The 24,184-nt window shown below is 34.9% G+C and overlaps 1 protein-coding gene and 2 pseudogenes across 1 annotated transcript; all 3 read right to left on the reverse strand.

The window, feature by feature from the left end:
- Positions 1-7,216: 7,216 nt before the first annotated feature.
- LOC118499650 (UDP-glucuronosyltransferase 2A3-like) lies at positions 7,217-23,549 on the reverse strand. The gene is given in 8 exon segments (XM_036021527.1): positions 7,217-8,628; positions 9,069-9,288; positions 9,691-9,778; positions 11,189-11,320; positions 18,605-18,753; position 22,577; positions 22,715-22,822; positions 22,824-23,549. Coding segments are annotated over 8 exon segments (1,596 nt in total). The 5' UTR covers positions 23,442-23,549; the 3' UTR covers positions 7,217-8,348.
- On the reverse strand, positions 15,972-16,512 carry LOC114491768 (annotated as a pseudogene).
- LOC114491404 lies at positions 19,039-20,550 on the reverse strand (annotated as a pseudogene).
- Positions 23,550-24,184: the final 635 nt, after the last annotated feature.

The raw sequence follows: 24,184 nt of genomic DNA on the forward strand, positions 1-24,184 counted from the left end.
TATCAGGGGAAAGCTGTCAGGCCATACAATATATCCAGCCTAGCAAAGCAGACTATACAAAAAGAAGAGGGATACAAAAATACTATTAAAAAAGATGTAGGAATACTGGAAAAATAATAATAATAATATAATATACAAAATAATAATATACAAATATGCAATAACTTGCAGGTTCTCTGTAATAGCAGAGTGAAATTTATCTCACTGTCCCAGCTGTTGTGATGCCCCTTCTTTGGGTTCAACTTTGGCCTTTTCACAGATCCAGGATTTCGTCTCACTTGTAGGTATTTAGAAAAAATTTTAAAAAGTAAAAATAGAAAAGTCAGACAAAGGAAGGAACAAGAGATAAAATAGGAGGAAAGGAAGGAGGAAGGAATAAAAGAAGAAATCAGGAAAGAGAGGAAAAAGAAATCAAAAGAGAATAAAAGCAGTAAAAATTAAAAAATTAAAAATTGTTAAAAAATATGATGATAGAGACAATCCTTCAAAAAGGCATAATATTTGTTAATATGTATGCACCCAACATGAGCGCCAAATTATATAAAGCAATTATTAATAGTCCTAAAAGGTGAAATAGACAACAACCAAATAATAGTAAAATAGTTTTATACAGCACTTACAAAAATGGATAGATTGTGCAGATAGTCAACAAAGAAATGTTGGCCTTAATTGACATATTAGATTAAATAGCTTCATAAATATTTACATAACTTTTTGAACCAAAGATGAAGAACACACATTCTTCTCAAGTACACATGAAACATTCTCAAGGATAGACCATCTGTTTTTTTTTGTTTGTTTTTGTTTTTTTTAAGGATAGACTATCTGTTGGTACACAAAACTGGTTTTGAGAAATTTAAGATTGAATTCATATCAGACAAATTTTCAAACATCAATATGAAACTAAAAATCAACTACAAGAGTAAATTTGGAAAAATCACAAATATGTGAAAATTAAACATGGTCCTTAATAATTATCGGATCAATGAAGAAATTAATAGATATATATATAGGCAACTGAAAATGAAAACATTACATACCAAAATTTTGATGGTACAGCACAAGTAGATGTAAGAGGGAAATTATAGCAATACAGGCCTACCCCAAGAAACAAAAAAAAATTAAATAAACAATCTGATGTTACACCTTAAGAAACTAGAAAAGGAACAAATGAAGCCCAAAGTCAGGAGAAGGGTGAAAATGATAGATATTAGCATGGAAAGAAATAAAATAGAGACTAAAAATGTAGTAAAAAATATTAATGAAATACAGTACTGATTCTCTGATTAAACAAAATTAACAAACCTTAATTAGATTAGTAATTAAAAAAAGGAAGACAAATCAATATAATCAGAAATGAAAGAGAAGTTACAATGAATACCACAGAAGTACAAAGGATCATACAAGAATACTATATAGTATAAGAATACTATGAGAGGCTACATACTACCAAATCTAATAACCTAAAATAAATGGACAAATTATTATAATCATGCTACCTTCCTAGAATGAATCATGAATAACAGAGTTGAGATTAGAATAAGTAGTTGAGAGGTTAGAATAAACTAATCACTAGTATGGAAATTGAAACAGTAATCATGAATTCTACCAAACATTTGAAGATGATTTAATATCTGTCCTTCTCAAACCCTTCAAAATAATTGAAAAAAGGAACTACTTCTTTACTCAATTTATGAAGCGAATGTTACACTGATACCAAAACCAGGCAAGGATAGCATACACAAAAGAAAATTACATGGCAAATATCTCTGATAACATAGCTGTGAAAATCCTTAAAAATAATAATAGCAAATTGAATGCAACAATACATTAAAAGGATTATAACCATGATCAAGTGGCACTTCTTTAAGGGATGCAAAACTGTTTAACATCAGTTAAACAGTTTTAACAGTATCAATTAATATGATACACCATGTTAGGAAAATAAAATAGAAAAATCATGTGACCATTTCAATAGATGTAGAAAAAGGATATGAAAAGATACAACATGGATTTATGATTAAAAAGCTCTCAAAAAACAGGTATAAAAGGAAAGTATATCAACATAATTAGGGCCATATATGACAAACCCACAGCTAACATTGTACACAATGGTGAAAAACTTAAAGCTTTTTTTCTGAGATTAGGATAAGGAAGAAAGTTGCCCACTCTCTCTACTGTTGATCAACATAATACTGGAAGCATTAGCCAGAAAAAGTAGGCAAGAAAAAGAACTAAAAAGCATTTAAATTGAAAATGAAGAAGTGAAGCTATAACTATTTGTGTATAACATAATTTTATGTATAGAAAACTCTAAAGACTCCACCAAAATACTATTAGAAACAATTAAAAATGCATTAAAATTGTAGAATACAAATTCAATATATAAAACTCTGTTGTGTGTTTATGTATAATGAACTACCAGAGAGAATAAAATAAAGAAAACAATTCCACTTACAGTTATGGCAAAAAAGATGAAAATACCTAGGAATAAACTTACCAAGGGAAGTGAAAGTCCTGTATACTAAAAACTATAAGGCATTATTGAAAGAAATTGAAGAAGATGTAAAGAAATGACAGGTAGTCAAGACATTCCATGTTTATAGACTGGAAAAATTAACATTGTTAAAATGGACATATTACTTAAAGCAATTTACAGATTCACTTTAATCCCTATAAAAATATCATTGTTTTTGTTCACAGAAATTGAACAAAAAAGTTCTAAAATTTGTGTAGAACCACAAAATATCCCTGATAGAGCAATTCTTGAAAAAAAAGGCAGAAAACTGAAAGTGTTATACTTCCCCTTTAAAAATATACTCAAAACTTTAATAATCAAAACAGTATCATATTGGCAAGAAAAAAAAGACACACAGACCATTGGAACAGAATTGAGGTCTCAGAAATAAACTACACATACGTGGATGACTAATTTAAGGCAAAGGAGCTAAGAATCTACAATGGAGAAAGGAAAGTCTCTTTAATAAATGATGTTGGGAAAACTGGACAGCCATATGCAAAAGAATGAAGTTAAACCACTAACTGACATTGTACACAAATATTAACTCCAAATGGAGTAAAGATTTGAATGTAAGACCTGAAACAATAACATGTACATAGAAGAAAGAAACATAGGCACTAACCTTCTAGAAAAAAGTGTCAGTGAGCCTTTCAGTGAATTTGACTCCAAAAGCAAGAAACACAAATGGAAAAACATCCAACTGAAAAACTTCACACCAAAGGAAACCAGTAATAAAACCAAAAGGCGACTAACTGAATTGGAGCAGATATTTGCAAATATTTCTGATAAGGGCTTAATATCCAAAGTATATAAAGAATGCATGCAATTCATAAACAAAAAAACCCCTAAATCTGATTTTAAAATGGGCAGAGGCTCTGAACAGATGTTTTGTCCAGAAAAGGTAGGCAGATGACTAATGGATACATGAAAGATGTTCTGCTTCACTATTAGAAAAATGCAAATCAAAATCACAAACCTCACACCTGCTAGAATGGCTGATATCAAAGTGACAAAAAATGACAAGTGCTAGAGAGGATATGGGGGAAAGAGAACCCTAGTACACATTGGTGGGATTGTAAATTGGTGCAACCGTTATAAAAAATAGTACGGAGATTCTTCCAAAAATTAAGAACTGGGCTGCCATATGAATTGGCACTTCATCTTCTAGGTGTTACCTAAACAATACAAAAACACTAAATCAAGAAGATGTATGTATCTCTGTTCTTTGCAACATTATTTATAATAGGCAAAATATTAAAACAAGCAAATGTTTAAGGATAGATGAGTGGATAAAGGTGTGTATGTGTATATATATGTATAGAGTCTGTACATATTTATAAATATATACACATTTATGTACACATCACACAAACAAGCACATATATGTACACACCCACACATGCATGTACACATTAAACAAACATATTTTCTATGTTTACACATGTAAATATGTATAAGCATGCACACATATTTATATGCACACACATATAAACAGAATATATGTACAAATTTATATATGCACAGGCACAAACATGTATGGGTATGTGCATATACACATGTGTTGTGTGCATGTATAGACACATTCGACATGAATACATATTGTGTCTGCATTAGTGCATACATATTTATACATGCATGCACACATGCATGCATATACACATATGTGTATACATATATACACACATACCCATGCACACACAGTGGAATAATACAGATTAAATTTTGTCACTTGAAGCAGCATGTATGGATTTTGAGGCTATTATGCCAAGTGAAATGAGTCAGATGGAAAAAATAAAAGCTTCATGGTTTCATTCATATGTGGAAGGTAAAACAAAAAATAACAAATGAACAATCATAACAACACACAAAAAAACTCATAGGTACAAACAATAGTAATTACCAGAGCTAAGGGATAGGGTAGGGCAAAATGGTAAAGGGGGGCAAATATATGGTAACAGATGGAAACTAGACTTTTGGTGGTGAACATATAATAGAGTACACAGATATCAAATTATAATGTACATCTGAAATTTATATAATGTTATTAATCAATGTTATCTAGAAAAGTCAAACCCATCTCTTATGAGGGATTAGTTGGGAAGGAATACAAACACTTTTTTACACATCAAGTATTTTATTGTATTTTCCATTACCATTCATCCCCCTCAAATACTCTTCCTCTTAACAATCACCACCCTGTTGTCCATGTCCACAATTCTTTTTCTTTTCTGCTTAATCCCTTCACCCCCTGGCTTCCCCCCATAACTCATGTCTTATTCTCGGTGAGTGTGTCTTTCTTTTGCTTGTTGGTTCAGTTTGTTCATTAGATTCTACATATGAATGAAATCATATGGTATCTGTCTTTCTCTGACTGGCTTATTTCACTTAGCATAATGCTCTTTGGGTCCATCCATGCTGTCTCAAAGGGTAAAGTTTTCTTCTATCCCATAGCTGAGTAGTAATCTTGGCAATGGTAAATAATGCTGCAATGAACATAGGAGTGTTTATGTTCTTTCAAATGAGTGTTTTGGGTTTCTTTGGATATATTACCAGAAGTGTGTATGCTGGGTCAAGAGGCAGATCCATTTTTAATTTTTTGAAGTATCTCCATACTGGTTTTCACAGTGGCTGCACCAATCTGTGTTCCCACCAAAAGTGCAAAAGAGTTTGGACAGTTGTTTGTTGAGCAGGGGAGGAGCTGCCAAGGATAAAGGGTGAATAACATGTTGTGGAAGGGAAATGTTAAGTTATCAACTATAACCTGTTGTGCAGCTCTAGGAGCTGGGACTGTAAAGGCTATGCAAAAGTACTGTGGCTGATAAGATACACATTGTTAGAGATGAGAATTTTGTCATATGAACGACTGTATGAATGTCTGCTGAGGGTAGTCCATTCTCATCCTTTTTCCTCCTGCCATTTGCTCCAGGGACTCTGGCTAATGCTGTTTGCAACACCCAGGAGTTTTATGAGGTTGGTTTAATGAGATTCAGCCATAGGAGAGGCCTATTGACAATCACAGCAGAAGGAAAGGAATCAGGTACTATCTTTCCTACTCCCCTGTTTTGGCCTCACTTCCCTAGTGGTAACTGTGTCCCTCTATGATCCTCTGTCTGTGATGTGGTTGTCTTTTCTTCTGGGATTTAATTATAATATTATTTTTCCTTGTCCTTTCCACACTGGGATTGATAGAGAGTTTTGTCTATCCCTGGTTTATTTCTTTGGCTATGCCAACCTTTCTGGGAGTAGTCACATCCTAACATCTTTACAGTTGGGTTATCTTGAGTAAATACCTACTATTTACTCCATAATCAATAGGCAGACCTTCTTAACTTCTCTTAACGTATGATTTCATTCAGCCCCATGGTAGACTACTTATGTGAATATCCAATTCAATTTTATGAATATCCAATTTTATATTTATAGACTAGAATGCCTTTCTAAATTCTACACATGATCTGCTGGAACTTCTAATAGGCATTTCAAACTTAGTGCATAGCAAAAGGAGCTCTTTTTATTCCTTCTGTGACAGACTTAATTTGTTGACAAAAATAGAAGGTACAAGGCCAAATCAAGTGTGATTTTTTAACTGATTTCAAAAGGAGAGGAATATGAACAACAGCTATTGAGAGGCAGCAAAAAATAATTCTGTGCCATGACGGCCAGTCTCAGAGTTCAGAGGATGCCTTAGTGTATATGCAAGGCATCCTCAGGGATGCCAGACAACCTCTGACTGGATCTCAGCCATTTGTTACATTCTATTTGCAGAGAACAGACCTACCTGAAAGCAAATACAAATGGCTTTCCAGGATACAGTAAAATTATAAAAGTAGGTTTATAGTTGTGAGTACATGAAATAAAGTTTATTTTTGTATTATTATTTAAAATTTTATTTATTTATTTATTTATTTATTTATTTATTTATTTTTTGGAGAGACTGTAAGGGAAGGAAAAAGACAGGGAGAGAAACATCAATATGTGAGAGAAACATCCATCAGTTGCCTCTCACAGGCCACCAGTCAGGAATCTAGCTCACAACCTAGCCATGTGCCCTGACCAGACACCCAACCCAATGAGTCATGCCAGTCAGGGCTATTTTTGTATTATTACTTATTAATTATACCCATTTTTCATGCAAACAACTGTAAACCTATGTTTTCCAGTTCTGTATATCAAATATAGAAAGTAAAATGTTAAGTGCATATGTCATTGAGATTATGAGAGGGCAAACTTACTGCAATGTTTAATATGTTTTTTAAAGTAATGGGTAGCTGATTAAATATGAATATTAATGTTATATTAGAGTAATGCATTGATAAATACTTAATATACCAAGTCTTCTAATATCTGATATTCCTAAATAACAATTAATTAATAAACTTACATTTATAGAATTTAGAGATTGAAAAAATTGTAATGATTTTATAATCAGAGTATATGGCTTTTTCTGTAGGAAATTATTTCTTTGAATCATTATTTGAATAGAATTATTTATATAATAGAAATTATTTTCTATAATAGAAATAAATAATTCTATTTCTTAAATAATTTATTTCTTAAATAGAATTATTTCTATAGCATTATTATTTAAATTATGAATACTAGTAATTTTTAATTATAGTGAATTGACATTTAAGATTATCAATTTTACTCATCTTTAAAAACCTTATTAAAATTACCCAAACAATTTTTCCATAATTTTAAATTTATTTCTCCTAATACTCTACTTACTTTTAAAACAGTACTAACATCTTCACTTGTTGAAAAAGCAATCATTCTGTTAATTATCTTTATTATCTAAGAAAATGCTCAGAATTTTCCATTGTATATAAAAGGCACACAAGACGTAATTGTCCATTGAAGGCAAAAACAAGCATAATGGTTTGGTAGAGTTTGTTATGGGCTGAATTGTGTGCCTGTCCCAGATTTATATGTTGAAGATTTAACTCCCAATGTGACTATGTTTGGAGAATAGGTCTTTAACAATATTTTAAAATTGAATTAGGTCATGAGAGCAGACTCTAATCCCATGAGACTTGTGTCATTATAAGAAGAGGAAGAGACATAAGGCATCTTTGTCTTACCATGGGCATAGAGAGAAAAGGCTGTGAGAAGATGGAAGGGTGAAGGTAGCTTTCTGCCAGTCAGGAAAGAAAGCCGTACCAACCCTGCTGATATCTTGATCTTGCACTTGTAGCCTCCTGAATTATGAAATAATAAATTTCTGTTGCTTATGCCACTGACTCTTCAGTATCTTGTTATGGCGCCTGAGCAGACTAATGCTGAGCTTTATGGAAACTTTTTAAACATTCCAAGGCAGAATGTCCCACTACTATTATTCTCAGTTTTGACCTAATCCTAATAACACTGGGCAAGTGGAGAGGCTTATTTTTATTTAAAAAGAAAAACATAGTTTTATAGCAAGCCAATTTTTGAGGCTACTGCCTTGATTCTATAATCTGTTGCAACTTGTGAACTGTATTATTCTAAGCTTGTCATATCCATGAAATTCAGCTTATATTTTGTTCTTTCCAGCAATCACCACATCACTTAAGGTTATAAAATTAAAATAGTGATATCATGAATAGGACATTTAGAGTTATTAATGTCCCTGTGTCAGAAAGTAGGCAAACAGGAAGAGGATAACTACAAACTGGGACTGGAAAAAGGAAGAATGGGACATGCTCACCAGTTAATGCTCTTGTGAAATTCTAGGCTTTTTTTTTTCCAGCTAAAAAAGGGGAATGGGAAATTCGAAAACAGGAAACAGGAAGGAGGTACAGGGATAAACAGGAGTTTTCACTCAGACCTTTGCCAAAGTTGAAAAGATTTATCCTCTTTTATTCTTCTTTTCTGTTTTACCAAATTTTAGACAAAAAAATAAACAACATTTGATGATCAAGAATATAGCAGATACTGCACAGGCCAGCAGGAACCCAATCACGTCCAAAGAGTGGTACTGGAACCAGGTGAGGTCATGGGAGGCTGGCCGCAGGTGTTTGGCTCCTTTGTGATGCACGACACACTTGATCCAGAAGACCGCTCGATCCAGGGGTTTTACAGGTTGATCATGGTGAATCTTTGATAACCTCATCACATTCTTTTTATAACTAGAAGGAAAATAAGAAAGAAGGCAAAAAGAAAAAGACATTAATGAAATTTTGTTTCTGTTAGTTACATGATACATGTTATAAAAATTGATCTAAGGGCCACAGAATTGTTACACAAACTCTGTTCTTAGCATAGAATTTTAACATGTATAGTGGGGAGATTGTAAAAAATATATATATATCCTTAACAGGATGTGGTTAAATGCACATAGAAAAAAAATCAGAATAAAAGAGTTGTTAATTGAAGCCTATTTTTCCAAGCAGGAAATGTGACATTGTATGAACTATACATTCCAGGAGATTTCCGAGACCCAGATAATGAAGGGCCCAAGATTATGGAAAAAGAGCTATTAAAAGGTCAGTGAGCATGACCTTTAACATTTTCTTGTGTGGTGCATAATGCAATCAGTGGTATTGCTTTCAAAAGCAGTAGTACTTACGAAGGATTGTTAATGACTGTTCTCAAGACATTGAGCAAATCTGCACTTGTCATTGTGTTTATGTTCACTTCCACAGCCGCTCCTTTGGCCTTCATGTGAGCAATGTTATCATACTGATCAGCAAACATTGGGATTCCCACCATAGGGACCCCATGATAAATGGCTTCATAGATCCCATTCATTCCACCATGAGTGATAAAAGCTTTGGTTTGGGGATGACCTGGTTTGGGGATAGAATAAGAAGTGGGTGAAAATGTCGTTATAACATGTAAACAGAAATTCAGATACAGAAAATGAAGATCTATGAGATAAACTACTGAAGGAGGCAGTATTTTGCAGTATTTTCTGTAGGGCACTGCTACCATAGGAAATTGCTATCCTAGGAAACGAGGCATTAGTTCTCTCTGTGTCACCTGAAATTCTTATTTGAATTATAGCAAGTATGAATTTATAACATTAATGGTCAAATCATCAATTATATCTTTTAAAATTAGAGCTAACATGAGAAACATTTACAATTGTTAACTATTTGTTGATATTAGTTTTTACATTAATGTTAGCTATTAAAGAATTAACAACATGTCCATCAACCAATATACAGTTTTCTTCCCCATAGTTTTACCAAGAAGATCATTCTGGGGTATCTAGTCATAGAGCTGAGTATTGGCTCCTAATGTAGCTGGTTTCTTTCCACTGTGTCTCCATAAAACCTGTGGAAGACAGTGCATATATTTCACTGGATGATGACATTTTAAAGTTGTAGAGTTATGAACAAATCATGCATTTACTCTAAGGTTGCAGTTGAGAAGGGAGTGTGAAGGTGTATTTTGTAAACAGTGAAAGAAATAGTGGGATTGTTTACAACCACCTTTTTAAAACCATTTGTGGTAGTTGTATATTAAGTATACTATAATGGTTTTGTCTGTTATCATTTAAGAACTTTTGGGAGTGAGAATGTAAGCAAAGAATTAGAAAATAATGTGTATTAGCCTAATGAATCAGAATTTGAAAGTTAAAATTTTTATGGCAACCCGACTTCGGTATAAAATTATGTCACTGGCATTCCTAGCTCTAATTTCAAATTAGTGTTTCTTACAAATATTTTTGCTTTTGATTTTCTCTGCTTATTTTTGGGGTGACTGATTATCTTTTCATCCTGAATTTCTTTCTACCTTCTTTTTCTCCTATAACTCTTTTTATTCAAATAAGAATAAGATAGTGTTTTTGCTTTATATTCCTAAGTTCAATGAAGCATCCAGTTTGGTTTTGCAATGATCACGTTCACCTTCATATAGAATTTTTAAATATAATTTTATAGAGTTTAACCAAATATACAATAAAAAGAGCTCTTAGATCTTTATAAATAGAATTATGTAAATAACAGAATCTAGAATGGTGATAACATTAAAATTAATTAAATATAAGAATTAGGACATGCAAATTGCTAGACTATAATATTAAAATTTCTATGGCCTTTTAATTCTAGAAAACTCTCACTAAAAAAACTAAATGAATCTAGGCTTCTACTTCTATGCTCAGCTATAATGAATCAACTCCTAATACAAATAAAGGTATGAAGTATATTCCTGTGTATGATGTATCTCTATTTTTGTCATTTCATTCTCCCTTTTCCTGGTCTGGGAGTGAATGTGCTTCAGAATTACTTTAGGAGTAGTCAAAATAGGCCTTAAGATTTTTTTTGGGGGGGGGGGAGATTTTTTTTAATTTTAATTGTTGTTAAAGTACAATTTTCTATCTTTTACTCCTATCCCAGCCCACCTACCCAGCCCCCTCCCTTCCTCCCTCCCATTTCCACCCATCCTTAGTTTTTTATCAATATGTCCTTTATACTTGATTTTATGAACAATACACTTAATGTTTTCATCTCTATTTCACTAAAACAAATGATTCTAAAAAGAGGTGTTCCATAGTAACGGCAAAGCTCAGCAGGCAAAGCTCAAATATGTTTACACTCACTATTTAATGATTTACAAATTTTTATTTAGTATGCTACCTGGTATGTTAACTGTAAAATGAAATTTGACTTTTCTTTTGAAAGACACCCAGTCACACTCTCCAATTGGTAAATAGCTTCCCAGCAGGATTAAAAGTACACTAACCTTTTGTGGAATCTGGGCAAGGGCTGAGGCAATAAGATTGGCCTTTTCTTCTGTGATATAGTGGACAATAGAACCCAAAGAAAACACCACAATACCATCTTCACCTGAGTCCTGAACAAATTTTTCTATTTCCTGTAGAGAAAATAATTTTTTGTATTAGAGGTACAACATCACAGGGAATAAAATAAAATTCAGTTACAATTCTAAAATAAATATTCAAAAGAATTGTCAGAAGCATAGTTAGATTTTTTTTTATACCTAGAAACACCTAGCCCCTTTTAGAGAGAGTATACAATGCAATGTAAAAATGAAGTATCATAGAATTGTATACTTGAAATTTATATAATTTTATTAATGTCACTGCAATAAATTTAGTTTAAATAAATAAATAAATAAATAAAGTCCATGGTTTAAGTGCATAATCATTGATTAGTGAATGTCCATGGGGTCAACCATTATACAAGCAGATTAGGTGATAAGAATACTATACTTTTTATGGTTGATGGACACTGTTACTCACCAGATTTAATTTTATCAAAAAATGAGTAGTTTGCAAACTCATAAAAATATTTCTCAAAAGAAAGCCCCCAAATAGGTCTGAATTTGGTATCTGACAGTTTACATCTAATCAATCATAACTGTGTTGATGTGCCTATTTTTTTACATACACATTCAATGGTAATTTTCTCATGTATAGGTGTCCTTTCATGTATAGTGCTAAACAGATATTTGTTAGAATTGTGGTACATAGTAGTGTAGTACAGCAGGAGATAATATACTTAAACTATTCTATAATCACAAATTACTTTTAGGAGGCAGTGATTATGTCTTCCTGATGCATAAAACTCCCACCTAAGTGGACACTAGCTGCATGTTGTTAATTTGAGTCTTAGCACAGAATTGATACATAGTTAACTTCTGTAAATTAAACTGCCTCACCATTTAGAGTTGTGCAAATTGCCATGGGAAACTCTGGGTTTGGGACCAGTCAGATTGTGTTCTATGAGAATGACATCATGTAGACATGCAGCATGCATTCCTTGTGAAATCTTTTGTGGCAGATTTGGACTCACATGTTCCCCAATTAATGGCTATTAAATGATCAGAAAAGAGCCAATGTCAAACTTGACAATGTCAGCTTCAATAATGTTGGAAGAACGTATCTAACATAACAGAAATTACTGTGAAATTATTTTGATTCACCTTCCCAAACACATGGAGTTTGAATAAATGTTTATCGGTGTGTGTGTGTGCATGTGTGTGAATAAAATGCTCATGTGTGAATGTTCTTGATCTGAGGACTGCTCATCATGGCTTTTGATATAGTAACAGTTTAAAGTGAAAGTTATTTTAAAAACATTAAAAAAATCTGTGAAAATTGCACAGAATATACTCATTAAGTATGGGGATTAAATCAAAAGAAGTGAAATGTTTTGTTTTTTTAACTCCAATAATAAATTGTTATCCTGAATTTCCTTACATTACCAAAAAGTGGAGTGGGGGGGAATTATGCCAATTAAAACTGCCTCTTTGAGTAGAAGGAAGGAAATAACCAAGATCAGAGCAGAATTATATTACATAGAGACTAAAAGCACAATTCTAAGGATCAATGAATCCAGGAGCTGGTTCTATGAAAAGAAACAAAATCAACAAAACTTTAAGCAGACTCATCAAGAAAAACAGAGAGATGACCCAAATAAATAAAATCAAAGTGAAAGAGGAGTGATTACAACTGATACCACCAACTTACAAAGGATTGTAAGAAATTATTATGAACAAAACACACCAAAAAATTTGAAAACCTGGGTGAAAGGGACAAGTTTCTAGAAAAGTATAATCTTCCAAAACTGAATCAAGAAGAAGCAGAAAGCCTGAAAATACCAACAACAGCTGATGAAATTGAAGCAGTAATCAAGACACTCCCAGCACACAAAAGCCCTGGACTGGATGGCTTCACAGGAGAATTTTACAAAACGTTTAAGGAGGAGCTAATCCTTATTCTTCTCAGACTATTTCAAAAAGTCCAAGAAGAGGGAAATCCCCCCAATTCTTTTTATGAAGGCAGCATCATCTTAATCCCAAAACCAGATAAAGATATAACAAAGAAAAGAAAACTGTAGACCAATATCGCTGATGAACACAGATGCTAAAATCCTCAGCAAAATATTGGCAAACCACATCCAAAAATACATTAAAAAGATCATACACCATGACCAAGTGGGATTCATCCCAGGGATGCAAGGATGGTACAATAGCCACAAATCAGTAAATGTAACACATCACATAAACAAAAGTAAAGACAAAAATCATATGATCATATCATTAAGTGCAGAAAAAGCATTTGATAAGGTACACCACCCATTTATGATAAAGCCACTCAGTAAAGTGGGAGTAGAGGGAGCATACCTCACCACAATAAAGGCTACATAGGAGAAATCTACAGCCAACATCACTCAATGGGCAAAAACTAAAAGCTTTCCCACTAAGATCAGACACAAGACAAAGATGTCTGCTTTCACCACTTCTATTCATTCTATTGTATTGGAAATCCTAGCCACAGTGATCAGACATAAAAGAGAAATAAAAGGCATCCAAATTGGAAAGGAGAAAGTAAAACTGTCACTTTGCAGATGATATGATAGTGTTACATAGAAAACCCTATAGACTCCACCAAAAAACCACTCAACCTAAGAAGCAAATTTGGCAAAACAGCAGGGTTCCAAGTCAATATTCAGAAATCAAAGGCATTTTTATACACCAACATTGAAAGACCAGAATCAGAAGTCAGGAAAAAATTTCCAATTCCTATGGCAACAAGAAAAATAAAATATCTTGGAATAAACCTTTCCAAGGTGGTGAAAGATCTATATTCAGAAGATTACACAAAATTGAAGAAAGAAATTAAGGAAGACAAATAAATGGAAGCAAATACCATGTTCATGGGTTGGAAGAATTACCATCATCAAAATGTCCACACTTCCTAAAGCAATTTTTAGATTCAATACAATCCCTATTAAAATACCAATGATGTTATTCACAGATATAGAACAAATATTTCAAAAATGTATATGGCACCATAAATGACCATGAATAGCTACAGCAATTTTGAGAAAGAAGAACAAAGTAGGAGGGATCACAATACCTGATATCAAACTATATTACAAGTCCACAGTAATCAAAGCAGTCTGGTACTGGCATAAGAAAAGACACGTAGATCAATGAAACAGAACAGAGAGCCCAGAAATATATCCAAGTCTCTACGATCAATTAATATCTGACAAAGGGGACAGAACTATAAAATGGAGTAAAAATACCCTCTTCTACAAATTGTGTTGGGAGATCCAGATAGCTAAATGCAAAAAAGTTAAACTTGACCACCAACTTACACCATACACAAAAATAAACCAAAGGTGGACAAAAGACTTAAATATAAGTCACAACATCATAAAAGTCCCAGAGGAGAACATAGGCAGGAAAATCTCAGACATTTCACATAGTAATATTTTCACTGATATGTCCCCTAGAGCAAGGGACATAAGGGAAAGAATAAACAACTGGGATCTCATCAAAATAAAAAGTTTCTGCATGGCTAAAGAAAACACCAGGAAAATGAAGAGTGCCAACCTTATAGGAAAATATATTTCTTAATGATACCTTTGGCAAGAGTTTGGTCTGTAAAATATTCAAAGAACTCACACAACTCCACTACAGGAAGACCAACAACACAATTAAAAAGTGGGCAAAGGGCCTGAACAGATACTTTCCCAAGAAGGACATACAGAGATCCCAGAGACATTTGAAAAGATGCTCAGCCTCACTAACCATCAGAGAGATGAAAATTGAAGCTACAATGAGATACCACTTCACATTGGTCAGAATGATCATCATAACCAAATCCGCAAACCATGAGTGCTATCAAGGCTGTGGAGAAAAGGGAACCCTAGTACACTATTGGTGGGAATGCAGACTCGTGCACCACTTTGGAAAACAATATGGAATTTCCTCAGAAAACTAAAAATGGAACTGCCTTTTGACCCAGCAATTCCGCTGCTGGAATTATATCCTAAGGACCCTGAAACACCAATTCAAAAGAACCTACACATCCCAATGATCATAGCAGCACAATTTACAATAGCCAAGTGTTGGAAGCAGCCTAAGTGCCCATCAGTAAGTGAGTGGATCAAAAACTGTGGTAAATTTACACAATGGAATTCTATGCAACAGAAAGAAAGAAGGAGCTCCTACACTTTGCGACAGCTAGATGGTACTGGAGAGCGTTACACTAAGTTAAATAAGCCAGGAGGTGAAAGAAAGATTCCGTATCATCTCACCTATAAGGGGAACCTAATCAACAAAAGAAATAAACAAGCAAAATATAACCAGAGACATTGAAATAAAGAACAAACTGACAGTAAGCAGAGGGGAGGGAAGGAGGAGAGGGACAATGGGGGAAAATAGGGGAAGGGTTGTCAAGGAACATGTCTAAAAGACACATGGACAAAGCCAAAGGGGGCAGGATCAAGGGTGGGAGGCAGAGGTGGATGGGTCTGAGGGGAGTAATGAGGGCAAAATGGAGACAACTGTACTGAACAACAATTAATACAAAAAAGCTTAAAATGAAAATTCACACTGCCAATCCTTCATCTATTAACATTCTCAAGTATAGAACTAACTAGAATTTTATCTATGCTCAATCCTAAACTCTACCACTGAACTAAACTTAAATAAAAAGCTTTACACACACACACACACACACACACACACACACACACACAAAGCTGCCTCTTTATCGTGTAAATTTACAGTAGGAATTATTTTTTTCCTGTCTTTCCCAATAAGTCAGTTGCAATCTTTACACTGTGCCTTATTTTTTAAAAGATACAATGCTAGAAATTCAATGGAATTCAGTGGTTTTTCCTTTGCCAGCACAGTCAATTCCTGTAACCAGATAGGCAAAACAGTCTGATCCAGTTAGGCTCAAGGTGGCAAAGACTGGAGATCGACTTTCTGTTTTGATGAATTTTCCCTATTAGTATTCTCATTTCCTACTATCCTCTCAGCATTGTCTGTGAGATCACACTCAGAGAGAGGATTTTCTGCAATCTGCATATGTCCCTCCAGCATCTACTCTGGCTCCATGGGGACCCTGCAAGTCTGGACAGCAGTCTCTGTTCAAGCCTTCCTTTCCTAAGAGCCGTTTGCCACACCTCAAACACTCAAAACTAATGGCTTCTTACCTTACCATTGTTTTTCAATCTATATATTCAGTGACTGGATTAAGTCTTCCGTAACAACCATAAGCCATGATTGGTATTCATACTGCACAAACTCCTTATCAATAAGTAAGTTGAATTTAAAAGGGTATAAATTTCCTCCTTTCATTTTATCTGAGATGATTTTGTGAAATTATGCAGCTTTGTGTGTGTGGCAATGAGCGTGTATGTGTGTGTAAAAGTGGGAATGATAGGGTAAAAATGAGTTTGGCATCAGAGATTATCTAGAGAGCCATAGAAATTGCTACCTCTTTTGTTTTGATTTCTCAAGTTAGATATTGATCCATTATACCAAGTCTTAACAGAACTTGATTTACAACTATACTCATAATTTTATTGGTAAGAAAAAGGATATTTATGATTCTGAAATGAAATATCATTCATCAATATATACTTTACCACAAAATAAATCAAGAATTCCCCTGGGAACACCATGTACCCTGCAAACTTCCTAAAGGGATTTTGTTAATATTCTCACAGTAAAAGTAAATGAGGGCTTTCTTCCCCATTTCCTATTGATAGTTCGACACAGTGCCTGTGTAATACTTACATATTCCCTGTTGGGAACCGCCCTGCCTGGTATCAGAAGCTGTAACCCCCGCCTAAGCAGGGGCTGAGGGAACGCCCTTGGAAACATAAGCCAGAAAGGAGACAAAAGCTTATCTTCCTGGCAGAAGTGCTGCTTCGGCTGCTTCATTTATAACTGAACCCCAAAGCTTGGTTGGTTAGCCAAAGACAGGTAATATTCCCCAAGGGGGGAATGACCTAAGACAGGCATGATCACATGGGAGGCCCCCCAAAGAAGGACTTTGGGGGCTACAGCAAAAGGGGGTGATGGACCCTCACTCCTCGGTTTTGACACAGCCTGAGTTTTCATCATCTGGGAGAAAATCTCCTTATCTCTTTGTTGCCTTAGTTCCCTTGCTCCACCTAAGCCTGAAACAATGACAGGGTGGTGCAGCTCTGTGCTGAAAAGGGCGAATTCCCCAGGTGATCAGGCCTAAGAAAGAACATGTAAATTACTGTGAAAGTTAGTTTGTTCCTCAAAGTCTTACAGCTCTTTGACCCTGATTCAAAATAGACCCTCAGACTTCCTTGTTTTCTATGGTTCCTTACTTCCTCGTGAGGAGTACTGTACTTTACCTGAATTATTATGCAAAACGAGCCCAATAAAAGCATGTTTGGACAGTAAATGGGCACGCTCCCCACTAGAGGGGGTGGTCATTCCCTCCCTACTTCTCCACAGAAACTAGTCTGTCTCTGTGCATGTTTTTTCTCGTGTATCATCGAGCCATCCGCAGAGTTTCATGATCACTGCTGGCCGGTGACCCACGCATCAATTACCCATTTGTTTCTCAATGCTGTTTCCTTCCAACATCCCCAACACTCTACATTTTTTCTCTGAAGCCTTAAGAATGTGGTATACAATTATCTTTTTCATAAAAATTAAAAAAAAAAAAAAAACACCTGTCATTAGGTTGTAAAGAATCAGGCCAAGTCTAGGTCTCTCATTTTCATGAACTCTACTTTATGCTGATGACCTCCAATCTTTCCTGTGTTGTATACTGACACTGAGACCTTGTATTACCTGAATGACTTCTAAAAAATTCTGCTTGCTCCTTTAAGTGAGTAGTCACAATATAGACTCATTGTATTAGCTTCAAGTAAATTTCACTTCATGTTTCTTATTTCAATAGAAGGCATCACCATCAAATAAACATGCAGACTGGAAATCAAGGGGTTTTCTTTATTGTATTGTCTCATGAAGGCATGTTTATTTCTCTACCACCATGAAAAATGCCTTAACTTTATTATGCTTGTGAGGAAGACTATAGCAGTATTCTCAGTGATTTTCATAGTTCCAACTTCCTGTCACTCCTATAAATTATCCATACTACAAACACAGTAATATTTTGAGATGTGCTTCAATCATGCCAGTTTTAGCTTCATTTCCCAATATAATGCCTAAAATACACATAAATATCACAAGAACCTTTCTGACATGGAAAATGAAAATGGAATTGGCCATACAAAGATACTCTCTGTTATTAAGATTGTCTCTGTTATTAAGGTTGTAACATTTAAATGGAAATCAGGTATCATATCCTAAGGTACATAAAATCCTTCAATGTTATAATCTTACCTTAGGTAATGGTTTGGTAGGTTTGCAATGCAATCCTCCAACAAATTCAAAATTAGGTAGGTATGGATGAGGAAATTCAAAATCCCAGTATGTTTGAATTAGCCAAATTTCAGCTTTCCCCAAAGTCTCACATAATGTAGTGGGTCTTCCTGGAAAAAAAATTGTTTAAAGTTGGGTAGAAGGAATTAGACTATAAGTTAAATGGAAAAATTGCAGCACCAATTTGATGATTAGTTATCAAGGGAAAAATGAGTTTAAGTCTTCTAGAATAATGTAGCTTCCAAATGTGAAATGAAAAGGGGCATTAATACAACAACACAGTATTAAAGAAAGAAAAAAAGAAATAAACACAAAAGAAAGTAAAAAAAGGCAAAATGGGGTTATTACTTTATGTTCAAGGTAAAATAAACCAAACATTTAACCACAATTCCAAAGTACTGTATCAATGAATGTATTACTAATTTTCCTCTCAAATGGCAGATGATAGATTAATCCTACAATATCCATACTAAATCACTTCTCCATGATTTCTAGTCTTCCAGTCAGGAATATGTCCAAGCTTCCTCCCTCCCCTACCCAAAATGTTTTAATCTCAGGATTACTCATGTTATTGTAGGATCCTATCAATATCAATCCACCTTATCCTTGAATTATATTTCATTACTTCAATTGATGAGCCACTATTTTTTCAGCATCAGCAAATTTATTTAAGGGGTTCTGAGAAAAGCCATGCAAAGTACCGATGTGGACATCATTTTCTCTGTTTCTTAGCAGATTTCTGGCAAGTAGACTGATGACATCATTCTTGTCAGCCTGTAGCATGGAAGACACATTCTTCATGAGAACTCCACAGAGCTGGATTCAGCGCTGTGTTTCATGGTTCAGCCAGTGAAGGACTGCTTGCCAGATGGGAGCAGCACTCACAGCATGGCCCCTTCTGAAATAAGGGGATGAGAGGCTGTGGAATTCACAGGCTCTCTTTGCCAAGTTCTAACAGAAAGCTGAGTGATTGGTCATATGCACCAAGAAATATGAAACTTCCCAGACTAATTGCTTCCATTCAAGGGAAGATACCTGCAAATATTCCTGGCAGTCCCAGTATCCACCAGACCCCATACAGGGCAGAGATGACATTCCTACTAGCAGTGCTAGAACAAGCCTTTGCCAATATGATTCTTGTTTTTACCACATCCAGAGGTGTGGTTACTGCAGCTGAGAGTCCACCTGCAAAAGCTCCACAGACTGTTGACTACCAAGGATCCACCATCTGATCCTGCCTCCAGGACAAGAGGGATTTTAAGGACAACTGTAAGGGAAACTGGACCAAAGAGAAAGGAATCTCTCTCAAAACTGTACTGTGTAGCCTCAATACAGTCCTTGAATGCCTTTTTGATAAAAGATGTTAGATAAAATTTGAAATGTTCTCGAAGAAGTAGAAACCTGTGGCCTCTGCCTAACTACTTCAGAAGGAACTCAAATCAGGCATGATACCACTTTTCTGGCAGAGGTAGCCAATGTGTGCTTCGCAGGCATCAGATATGAAGATGAATCAGCATGCAAAAACCATTTCACATATTTGTAAGTGATAATAAAGGTAGCTGCATCACAGAGGTCATGGACCCAGGCTGGTCCATAGCTCCCAAAACACCATCAGCACTAGAATTCAAGGCTGAGCAGAGGCAGGCCACAGCCTCATGTAATAGGTGCCACCATCTTGGAGGCAGGGCCTTAATGGGCCACTATTTTATTAGTAAGAACTTTCTGAGTAATTCATGTTCAGGATGTCCCTCTTTTGAGGATATGTGGTACATAACTATATACCACAATTATCACTCACTGCTACACTGTTGCCTTACTGAAGTGTGTTCAAGGAGACACATTGAAGGTATTAATTTTAGGTTTTTATGTACAATAATGACTGATTTCAAATAACCAACTCAATACTTTCTATTGGCCAAAAATACTGGTTTTTTTTTTTTTTTTTGTAACTGAGAGAAGGGAAAACACCAAGGTGAGAATCCTTTTCACTTTAGGATCCTAATCAAAGTTGGTGGTGACATACACCCCGGGAGTTAAGCCTCACTTTAGAGTCATCGCTTTTTAGTATTTGATATATTACCTAATGCCACATAGTCCAATGGCTATAATTTGATAATAAAGGAACTGCACAAAGACACCCAGTTTGAAATTGCCAGAGATTACATTAGAACTCCATTTCTTAATTTCTGAATTAATGTGATTTTGCCCTCTAGATGCCTAATTTTTTGAGATTCAAATCCTGTATGATTACAAACCTTAGGGTGATATTTTAATTAGTCATTCCCTTATTTCACTTGAAATCATTTTTCTCACTAGGAGATGTGGTTTATATGACCTTAGCTTCATTTTAGAAAGAAAGAACTGAAAGCAGTTAAGACCATTCTATATTTAAAGTAATGATTCACAATAATGAGTATAGATGGGATAGAGGGAAAGAGAATGAAAGTGAATTTAAATATAAAATTAAATAATTTTATAAATTATATTTGAAATGTTACATATGAGGAATTACAGACATAAAACAGTAAAATAAAATCAACAAATACCCCATTTAGTTATACAATTTGCATAAAATTGAGTTATATAATCAGAATAGGTCATTCTAATTATATTGTGTATGTATAATATATATACATGCATATATATTTAATTAGTAAGTTAAATATTTTGAAAACATTTTATTTATTTACTTTTAGAGAGAGGGGAAGGAAAGGAGAAAGAGTGGAAAAGAAACATCATGTGGTTGCACTCATGCATCCCCTACAGGGGACCTGGCCTGCAACCCAGGCATGTGCCCTGACTGGGAATTGAACCAGTGACCCTTTGGTTCACACGCCAGCACTCAATCCACAGAGCCACACCAGCCAGGGCTAAAGGGTTAAATTTTAGTTACCGAGTAGGTATTATTATCATATGAACCTACTATGTTAAGCTACTCAGTGAGTCAAGTGAGATGGTTTTTAATTTTAAGGACTTCTTAGGGATTACCTAAATGCATGGCCGGTATAATTTTTGCTTAATAGAAGATGCTCTTTTTCTCACTTCCCCTTAGATAATGCTTCTGTCCTCTTTTTCTAAAGCTGAGATTTTTCAAAGGTCTTTACTCATAATCCTGTTATACCAAAATGTGACAGTGACATATTACAGTTTACAATTACCTCTGGTGGTAGAATTGAGCCAATATTCTTGTATTTTTTACTTAAATCTAAATACCGTATGATCTTGCCTTTAAGTGGAACCTAATCAACAAAACAAACAAGCAAGCAAAATATAACCAGAGACATTGACATTAAGAACAAACTGACAGTAACCAGAGAGGAGGGGGGAGAGGGATAAAGGGGAGAATAGGGGAAGGGCCATCAAGGAACATGTATAAAGGACACATGGACAAAGCCAAAGAGGGGTTGGTTTGAGGGTGGGAGGTGGGGATGGATGGGGCATGGGGTCTTGGTGGGATGAAAATGGAGACAACTGTACTTGAATGGAAATCAAAAATGTAAAGTTTATGAGAGGGATAATAATGGTTGGCACCTGTTCCAGTAAAAATGGTATAAGAATGAGGGCAATCATCACTAATTATCAAAAATGTTTGGAGCAGATTCAGGTAAATTAAATAATTTGTTTATTAATAATAATATTTTAGTTTATTACTGGTGTCAGGCAAGTATATTATCTTACTCTTAGAATAAACATTATCTTCTCTTTCCCAAGAGTGGCTATAACTTCCTCTAATATGGAAACTTAATGTACTGGGCTTATATGTAATATCCAGATAGGACAAATATTCCATCTAGAGGATTAACATTTTTGTACGTTTTATATTATTTTGGGCAGGAACCTAAAAAGTATCAAGTAATCTTATGAAAAATGGTATGATGACTTTAAAGACAGAGTAATCATGGCAAAAGATTTCTTATTCCCATTTCTACTCACCCTTTTTGATAGCCAGTTGATTATTTTCACTGGTAGAATTTTAATTGTAAGACAGATATTTTAAAATATACTCCTTTCATCTACTCAGATTTCTAAATTTATTTTGATAACTTTAAAATAAAAAGCAGAATCTCTTACCTAAGCCTTGCTATAAAACTGGTCCCAAAAATGAATGTCATAATCCCGGATCCAGAAGTCAAAGAAAACTGAAAGCATTGTGTTTTTCACTCTTTCCAGGAAGGTCATCTATCTGATCTGTTAGTGCCACCATCTGAACAGGAACATAGGAAGGTGGAGCTGGCAGTTTCCCACAGTGTTTCTCCTTCATGCCTCTTGTAGATATTCTTAACGTGAGCACAAAAGGGACTTTGAGTAATTCGGCAATCAGCTCTCCACAGGGCAGCACAGGGTCTATAAGCATTACGTCGTAGTTGGTCTCCTGGAGCTTCTTCATGAATGTCTGATTATACACTGCACCCTCACACATGATTTTTAAAATTTCAGTTGTTTCAATAAGAAAATTGTTCAATTTTATCGTTGATTGCCAAGGTTCTAAGTTTGGCAAGACATTAAGAATTAGGTCCAGAAACTTGTCATGTACATTATCCACTGATTCTTTCTGAACTTCTGAAGGCAATACCTCGAAGTTCAGAGGGGAGGGTTTCCTGTAATCAATGAGCTTAGTATGTGGAAAAGTCAGCACTGTTACCTCATGTCCTTTCTCTGTAAGTTCCTCCAGAATGACCTTTATATTAAGCCAATGGCTCATGTCACAGGGCCACACGAGGACCTTCCCACAGAATCCACAGCCAGCACTACAGAGTTGCAGCAGCAGAACTGCCAAAGCCCACTTCTCAGGTACCATGGCAGCAGCTCTGCCACAAACTGGTCTGCAGAGGTTTTAGGGTATTTCTACTGAGTGCAGAGACCAAACGGCAATTAAGACACATAGTAAGTTAAAAATTAACTTTAAAAGTAAAATGTTCGTGCGTTGTGTTCAAGGTTGATATTTACTGAGGTAGTAAAACAGAAATAAAAAATACCTGGGGGAAACTATTTTAACTTCTAGAACTTAAAAATGAAATACATTAAATAAAGATGAATTTATTTTCTAGACTGTCAATAAGGAAAATAACAAAAAAAACTAAAGTAAATATTTCACATGCAGAAACACACACACACACACACACACACACACACACCAACATTCATTCTACTCTGTTTGCAGGTGCCAAGTGGTTTTTAAGTGAGGACAGGGTATACATCTTTTTCCCTGTGTGAAACAGCAAACAATTTGTTTGATACACATGGGAAATACTTTGATAAGAGTAATATGAATAGTACAGGGTGTTCAGAATTCCTGAGGGAAGACACAGTCCTCTATGGCATAATTGGAAATAGCTTTAGTGAGGTAGATAACATACAAGGTGAGATGAAAGCCTTGGTAGGCAGAGTGTGGCAAAAGGACAGATTTCGAATGAATAGAGGAATGAGAAAAATTCATGGGTATTTGGATAGCACTCTGGTGGGTAATGACCACAGAGAAAGTTGTGGCAGTAGGTTTTAGAATGAAATGTGGGATAATAGGTGGTCTTGAATGGTTTGGAT

The sequence above is a fragment of the Phyllostomus discolor genome, chromosome 1 (genome assembly GCF_004126475.2).
Source record: "Phyllostomus discolor isolate MPI-MPIP mPhyDis1 chromosome 1, mPhyDis1.pri.v3, whole genome shotgun sequence".
Classification (NCBI taxonomy): domain Eukaryota; kingdom Metazoa; phylum Chordata; class Mammalia; order Chiroptera; family Phyllostomidae; genus Phyllostomus; species Phyllostomus discolor.